Below are 8,424 nucleotides of genomic sequence, written 5' to 3'. Positions count from 1 at the left end.
TTTACAAAAGTACCCTTATTAATTATAAAATTATCATTTATCCTTAACATGGCTAGAATTGAGGAGTGTGTGAGAAAAAAAAAACGACTCACTCCTACTCTATATAAATTTTTTTTTTTTTGAAAAGTTCATGAGGGCTATAATCCCCACTTTGCCCAATGTAAGTCCGCCCCTACTTGTTAATCATTCATCTCTACTACTTGATCGGATCCATTTTAATCTTATTTTTTTTCCTTTTTAACTTTTCAAATATCTACTTGGATTTTAATATTTTAGATTTTTTCAATAAAATCAAATTATATTGTTAATTCGTTGTAAGTCAATGAGACTCACTTTTGATAAGGGTAGGCAACATCTTGTATTTTGTGAGGTATCCTAATATCACATGTAGAGGTAATTTTTGTGATACAGATTATGAGTTGAATCAAGATCACACTATTAAACCCACAAAATAGTCGAAAAGCATGAAAAAATAAAATAAAAAACACAAGGATTTTATATGTGATTTGACAAACATACTTACATCCACATACTCAAGAAACTATTCTACTATAATGAATTTTAGTTATATGACTTTCTCTCCTCGGTCTTCTTCTTTCCTTCCTCCACCTTTTTTACAATTCCCTTCAACCTTTTATATAGAAAAAATCCTAAAACCGAGAAAAGAATTTCTAATCCTAATTAGATTATAATTTTTTTATTTATCTCTATCCAAATTAATTAATAATGATCTAAAAAAGGGAAAATTCCTCTTATATTAGAACTCTTCCCTAATAAGTAGAATCCTCTCGAAAGATGCCATGTGCCTACTTTGAGATTCCCATTGATTGATGTTCAATTTCATATCCACTGAACATTATGTCCAACCTAAAAGACCCACTAAGACAAATTACATTCTTTTAGATGGTCATATTAAATGCATGAATGCCACCAGAGAAATCTATCGGTTGAACAGACATAATCAGCTATCAGATCACTTGTGAGCCAAAATACAATAATTATCATGTAAAAATAAATAAGAAAAGCATAAAACAGAACATACCTTACCTAACTAACCACCCCCGAATCGAGCATCCGAACGGTAGGAATTTTACAGTCTTGATAAGAAAGTATAGATGAATCTCGCTGTTTAATTAGCCTTCATAACGCTCAGACCTTACACCATGTGATGGCAGAACGTCATAATCAAAATTCTATCTAACCAAGAAAACATACTTTGGATAATGGAAGCAGATGAAGATGTTTTTTTTTTTTTTGGCTACATACTTATCTAGTAAGGTAGATATCTTCTTCAAGGCAGCTTCACATGGCACGGTGGATTCATCCTTATGAGAAGAAACTTCTTCTAACCTTTTAAGATCATGATACTCAATAGCAGCTTCTCGCATGGCATCAGCTTTCTTCTTGGGCCAATTGAAATGCTTTAGCACTGCCCTCTCATCAGCCTGTACAACATAAGATGAGCAAGTCTGATAAATACAGGCATGTTAGAGTCAGAGTTCGTTAAATTACAATTCTCTCGCACAAATAAAACAGAAAGTTCCACTGAGCTAGAATATTCTTATTTATTGGGGCTACGTGTCCTCTTTTTTTTTTCCAATACTCATTAGATGTACAAACTCAGCTTCTACCTTAAAGTTATCCAAAAAAACCTGGATGGAATTTTAGGCTTAAAAATGGTTTTTTTGGGGAAGCGAGGTATCCAGGCTTCTTAGAGCACCCAACGAAAGAAGTGAAATTTGGTCCTCTGTAGCAACACATGCATATTAAGCCTGCTTGAGTGTATTGTGCATCAGCCAACTGACGGGCATGTGTGGGCATTATGATCCTAATATAGAAAAAAATCCACTCCTATTGGATTTCATTAAGAATGCAAACCCAATATATGGTGATCTCTGGGATAATAGAAGCTAGTGATACCTTCACCCTACAACATTGTATCCCCTATGCATCAATATGGACAATTTCAGCTCTTCATGGGCTATATCCCGGAAAGTTGATCACATCATCTTAACTAACCAGGACTGATGTAAAGCTCAAACTTCCACAGAGTTGCACATACCACTCAGATATTTTAATTTTATAGGAGTTACAACCTATACAAAAAGTTCAAATTGATGAATGAATGAGCTACATTTGGGTACAGAATATAGCATCACCACCATCTATTTACAATGCATCACCATATGTTACTCTAGTATCATTTCCAATATAACACAACCAACATGTGATATCACCATCATGGATGCCTCTTCTTTTTGAAGAAAAAATAACTGCTTCTATGCCAATATATTAAGAGAATAATCATTCCAAGTAAAGTTTTCAAGATTACCATGAAGAGAGCTTGTCGTCAAGCCAATCAACAAAGTTCAGAACGTCTTCTATTTCTGCGTAAGCCGCAGCCTGAATTTTCTCAATAAGAGATTTAATGAACTCTCCTTTTGTTTCCACATCCAATTTTATCTACAAGAAGAATTCCACTATAAGAGTCAAAACAGTCTATGAACCATTAGTACAAGCAAACTATGCTGCTGTGTGCATTACTAACAACAAGATTCACACACTTACAGCTAACAAATGAGCAATGCGATTTTGAATTCTCCAACTATGCTGCTGTGTGCATTACAAACAACAAGATTACTGCGATTCCCAGGTCCCAAAGCATACTTCTCTCCCTCACGCTTCATTAATGTGTGATAGAATTCCACTAGCATTGGAGCTCTTTTTGCTGTAGTTGCTCTTTGGTTGCATTTCCACATCTTTGGTAACTTGCATATGAACAGTGGTCCCTTGCTTAATAGTATCCTTCTTTACTCCCAAGTGCTCTAATTTGTTGGCGGAGTTTTTGGACATCTTTAAAATTAGGACATGGCTTCTTCTCCACAACTGACTCCCTCTTCATTCAAAATTCCAAATGGAACATTTTACTAAAATCAAAATCACAAATTTAGCAGAAGGTTTCATATGATGAATGCTAGATTCTACATTCAAATTGGTTATATCACTGTTTTGATATACTTTCTAAAATCTCCTTGGATATCAAGAAGACTGTTTACTTATGTTGTGGATATCAAGAACACATGAGCTACTCTTCCTGAGGAGCTTATCAAGGCTTGGCTTGCCACTAGGCCAACCCCTTGGGGTTAAAAGCAGATATAGTAATATAAACACACGGACAATAGAAGACACGATTTTAGACACAATTGAACAGATGAGCTTGATTCATTCAGCCCACCTCAAATTTTTGGAACAAGGCTTCGATGCAGATGAAAAATAAAAATTGATTGCACTCATTTAGAAATTAGAAGTGTGCTGAGGAAATAATCAAATAGGCTTTCATTTATAAATATATTCAAGTATTTACATGCCTAGAAAACCAACTGTTTTCAAACTTCAAACTGTCCAAAGTCCAAACAAACTCCTCCCCCCTCTCTTTCAACACAACATTCCCAACCAACAAATACCCACATATGCATCCAGTCAAATCTTATCTTACAGTTTAAAATCATATTGGAAACAAGAGTAGCTAAATTAGATAAGACCCTTTCAAGCTACCATAAGACCCAAATCCTTCCTCTCTTCTTCGAAAAAATTAGCTACAATCACACCCACATCTTCCAGACCAACCCCAATGAATAAAGGGTTAGTAGGAAGTCTAACAGCATCTTCGACTTTCTCGGTGACATTCAAAATGCGTACATTTGGGCCATCCTTGCACTTGCCCATACACTTGCACCCAACAACAGCAGCGCCCTCTCTACTGACCCTCCTCTGAAATTCTTCCAACAACACCACAGCTCCCGACTTCTTGCATTTGCCCCCCATGCAAACCTCAATCCTCTCATTCGATGCCCCCACCACTACACTTCTCTCACCAGTACTACTTTCTCTGTTATTAGTAATTGTGCTTCCAGTGCAGCAATCTTGTCCACAATTCAGTATGCTGCAATCTTCAATCGCCTCCACCTGCATTATATTTTGTTTTTGGATCAATAAGCTTGGGCTGGTTGGTGTTACTTTTTCCAGAATCACCTCTTGTGGCTCATCTTCTTTTGGTTCTCCAACAACCCCATTTATTAGGTGGCTTATGTTGACCACCTGTCTACACTCATTGTCGCTTGATTCGGAAGAACTTGAAGATGATTCACAGCCAACCCCGATTCTCTTCTGCGTAGCTTTTACCTTAGCCTTTTCTTCCTTTCTCTTCCTCTTCATCTCCTTTTCCTCTGCTCTTAGCTGCTGCAATTGAGCCAGTAAAACCTCGGCTGCCTCCTGCATAATGAATCATAAATATGTTAAATATGAAGTCCAAATCATTAACATTTGTTCAGTCTATGAATTTATTATGTAATCTTAACTAGAGATAGGTTGCAGGCAATCAAACCAGAATCATCTTCTCTTCCTATAAGAATCTTCCCCTAAAACTAAAAACAAATAACAAAATAAAATACTAGGAACTGATTTTGCACCACCCAAATCATATCTGGATATGAATTGATGTTTATCATGGTATGCTCTGAACTCCAACATTAGAAACTTGAAGAGTTTCATAATACCCATTAGTCAAAGCTTTCAATAACTACTACTTACAATTGGTGCCCAAAATTTGAATCAATCAAAGAAGGATTTTAATTGATTCATCAAGTTATAGTTCACAATCCAGACCAATACCAGGGAATTGAAGAATATCATGCAAACATGCAGAGTCTTATTAACTATCAATTACTAATTATGGTTTATTTATTAAATTTTGAGATCTCAAAACTAATCAAACCAATAGAAAAAAAACACAAAAAACTAATCTACAAAACCAAATAAAGCTCCTGTTGCAATCTAAAAATCAAGCAAAATACATACAAATCCAACAAAACAACATTAAAAAAAAAAAAGTTTTAAAAAAGAAACCCATCAAAGTACCTCCTTTCTTTTTTCTTCCAAGTACCTAATTAATCAAATTAAAAGAATAAAGGCAACAAATCTTACCGAAACCTTCTTCCCATTGGCCTCTCCAATCAAACTATCTTCAGCAACCTCGACACCAAAACCCATTGAAGTAAACATCATCAAGTCCCTCGACAACCCTTTAAGCAATTTCAACTTCTTCTTTGTTGCAATCTCTGTGTTCTTCTTCTCCTTCTTTAGATGCCCATAATCAGAAAACTTTTTGGGTTCCACTGAAACCCTTTTATCTCGAGAACCCAGAAGACGAAGTTCGCCGGAAGACCGGTTTCCGGCATCATTCAACAAAGCAGAAAAACAGGGTTTTGAATTGTGGGTTTGAAAACCGGCACCTGAGATCTGATGGAGTACAACGCCGGAGACCTCCATTGCTTCTCTTCTTCTTTCAGACTCACTAAGTGAAGAATTCTTTGCGAATCAGAAAGCATTTTATATGGAGGTAGAGAAGGAAACGTCTACTAACGGTTTTGACAGATGGCGTTCATTTGTTGGTTTCTATTTAGGTGGAGCTGACGTGGAGATTAGGTGTTGCTTGGCGTATGGAGGCTCGTGACTGATTTTGTTTGCCACACTTATTATGCTTTAGACGTACGCTCTTGATTAATCTAGACCATTGGATATAATTGTATGGATTCCAACGCATCTTATTTTGACAGGTGGAGACACGTCATCTTCCATGTGGATTAATTACTTTATTTTCCTTGACCGGTTAGTCGTGAAGGACAATAATAACCTTTGCCTAATATGAAAAATCTATTTCTATCCTTCACCTACCTTCTTCTTTCCATTATTATTTTTTAATGTTTTTATTTAGACACACCTTAACACCTTTTTCTTGTTTTGGTCAAAATATTGTCTTTCCAACTTTTCATGAAAATATTTGACCATGTTTTGATGAATGTTTGAATATTTGACTTAGACCATTTGATATCAAAATCATGACATGTACCAATAAAAATATCTAAATGCCCAACTTAATTAAAAGAATACTGATTTTCTAATTCAACCTGACAAAATAATTCAAAAACTCATCCACGTGGCATATGCAAAGAACCGCATATTTTTTGCCTTATGGTACACAACTGCGCATGTTTTTGGCCATGTGCGTCCTGAGATAGGTGAGTTTTTGAGTTATATTGTCATGTTGAGTTAGAAAATCATTACACTAATTAAAAATCCTAGATTTTTTTTTCCTAAGAGTTGGTGAAATGCCTAAAATCACGCCTAAGGTTGTTGAGGTACTGAATATGAATCCCCCCTTCCAGAAACTTTGAGAATTAGTCGGATGCTCTAAGAGTCCCATAAATCTTGGTTAAAAAAATGAAATGCATGCCAATTGATGCTCATAGAATAATTAAATAAGTGGACTTAGACCCATAATTTAGTCGGTTTGACACATTGCAAAGCAATTTTGAGGTCTCAGGTTCAAGTTCAGCTTACCCATAAAAATAAACATAAATTAAATAAGTTCTTGATATCATAATATATAGTTAGAAATTTGTACTAATTCAACCACAACTTTTGTCTTGTTCCATATCTTGAATGTTCATGCACAAGGAGTACAAGATAAAATGTGAGAAAAAAGAGGAAATGTACATTGACTTGGCATTCCACAAATTTGAATAAACTTTTAAAACTTGTCCACAAAAGCTATAACATCCATACCTTATTTACTTAATTATAAACTTTCGATATATAACAAAGACAAAATGAATTCTATCTAATAAAGAAAAATCTATGTCCACAATCCATTAAAACTTTGTTATGATTTTAGACTCTTCTTGAATTTTCAAACTAATTATGATTATTTATATGTAATAGGTCAAATCACGATAGACAAAAAGATAAATCAGGACGAATGAAGAGATGCATTGCAATCCAAGATTTAAGACAAAGTTGCATATCAAAATGCAGGTCCATTGGGCCCACAAGCACCGCGGAGCAGTGATGTAAGTGTGATGGTCCTTGAGATTTGTGCATCAGTAAAGCGGTGTGATCTATATCAAAATGAATTAGGTTTTTAAGTTTTTAAGTTTTTATAAAATACGGAAGTAATCCGAATTCGAGAAAACCCTAATCTTGTCTCTATAAATAAGATATCAAACCAAAGTCAAATCATCTCATCTGAAATCATCTTCTCTAATTTTCTTTTATTTTTTATTTTTTAGGTTTTTAGGGATAGTTCTATGGAAGCTTTGTAAAGATAAGGATACTCTACCAAATTCAAGAATAAGATCAAGGAAGATAATTTATTTCTTTTCCCTAATCTTCTATATTTTATTTTTATTATGATTGATATGATTTATGGTTAGATCTCTTTTAGAGAGGTCAATAAAATCCTAACAAAATCATCTTAAAGAATTATTTATTGTGCATGAATGTTTTATTATGATGCTGGTTTCTTAAATAGTAATCATTGAATGAAATAAATAATCGTATGATTCTAATAGTTCAAACTTAGATAAGATCAAGTTAAACTATGCTTAATTAAAGATTAAATATTTTATTTTTGATTTTTTATTATTAAATATTTTCATATAATTTTAGAATTAATATTTAGATTAATAGATTTCATCTTTCGATCCAATAGCATTAGCTTTATTAATTGGATCGTGATAATAAGAAATAAATGACTTGAAAAGATGAATTGTTTTTTGTGAATTTGACTGATCTAATTTTTTTTTACATTGTGAATCACATTCTTGCTTATTTTAAATTAGTTTTAATTTAATTCTTTTATATACTTTGAACCTGATTAACTATTTTATGTCAAAAGAAATTGTTGGATTAACATTGTCTCTATGGATTAATCCTTACTTGCTAAGATTTTTATATATTATTGTTTTACTATTTTCATTGATAATCTATATAACGAACAACTCTCTGGGCCATATGTTCAAAGATAGATTAAGATTTTCTCAGAGAGTTAAAAATTATAGAGATTATTTTCCATCTCTCAAAGATCCAAACCAGATCACAAGAATTTGGTTTGACTAACTTCTTCACTATTAGAAAAGTGAAATTTGGAGATTATTGTGACTTACATTATCTGTTATTTATAATTCTTTAGTAAATTATGGCTCAATTCATAGGATGTTTGTTCATTGCTAGTTTAAGGTTTCCCATCAATTCATGGTCAACGTGGGTATCCCGTTAAGTCAATATCATCAATGGAATCGATAGATATCCAATCAATCTAATGCCAAGACAAAGGTGCAAGAGTATAAGGATGTCTTGGAATATTTTAGCATTTAAATGTTTCAAGGGAACCTAACTGACCCAATTCTAACACTTAAAAACATGAAACAAAGTTCATTAAGACGAAGAAAAACGTTAAAGAATTAAGCAAAGCACCCAAAAATCCAATAGAGTAAAAAATACATAAAAACCATTTAAATTAAAAAGATTTATCAAAGTAGAAGAGAAAAATTGCAAAAGTTACCATTCTAGGATGCTATTCATTTT

General features: G+C 33.6%; 2 protein-coding genes and 1 long non-coding RNA gene across 3 annotated transcripts in view; all 3 read right to left on the bottom strand.

Annotated features, from left to right (window-relative positions):
• Positions 1-50, bottom strand: part of LOC147396252 (diacylglycerol O-acyltransferase 3-1-like) — a 1,037-nt gene extending 987 nt beyond the window's left edge. Inside the window, exon 1 of the mRNA XM_086450079.1 lies at positions 6-50. Coding sequence (XP_086306205.1) covers positions 6-50 — 45 coding nt within the window. The remainder of the gene's footprint in view (positions 1-5) is intronic.
• A 515-nt stretch (positions 51-565) lies between these two features.
• LOC147396251 (uncharacterized) lies at positions 566-2,735 on the bottom strand. Its single transcript, XR_015180643.1, has 3 exons — positions 2,333-2,735; positions 1,267-1,445; positions 566-1,155 (listed from the first exon to the last, which is right to left on the bottom strand). It is a non-coding gene; the product is annotated as an uncharacterized LOC147396251 (long non-coding RNA).
• Positions 2,736-3,313: 578 nt separating this feature from the next.
• Positions 3,314-5,373, bottom strand: LOC147396250 (diacylglycerol O-acyltransferase 3-1-like). The gene is made up of 2 exons (XM_086450930.1): positions 4,984-5,373; positions 3,314-4,272 (listed from the first exon to the last, which is right to left on the bottom strand). Exons 1-2 carry the CDS (start codon positions 5,326-5,328, stop codon positions 3,547-3,549), a joined length of 1,071 nt encoding a protein of 356 aa, XP_086307056.1. The 5' UTR covers positions 5,329-5,373; the 3' UTR covers positions 3,314-3,546.
• Positions 5,374-8,424: the final 3,051 nt, after the last annotated feature.

Source organism: Akebia trifoliata, chromosome 8, assembly GCF_017979445.1.
Source record: "Akebia trifoliata isolate Shusen 1 chromosome 8, ASM1797944v1, whole genome shotgun sequence".
Lineage (NCBI taxonomy): Eukaryota > Viridiplantae > Streptophyta > Magnoliopsida > Ranunculales > Lardizabalaceae > Akebia > Akebia trifoliata.
This window is presented reverse-complemented; position numbering and strand designations above follow the sequence as displayed.

Excerpts from the sequence above, each read along its gene's own strand:
- LOC147396250 (XM_086450930.1), bottom strand. The coding sequence starts at position 5,328 with ATGGAGGTCTCCGGCGTTGTACTCCATCAGATCTCAGGTGCCGGTTTT. Across the intron at positions 4,273-4,983 it reads CCAATGGGAAGAAGGTTTCG|GAGGCAGCCGAGGTTTTACT; the intron begins GTAAGATTTGTT and ends TTCATTATGCAG.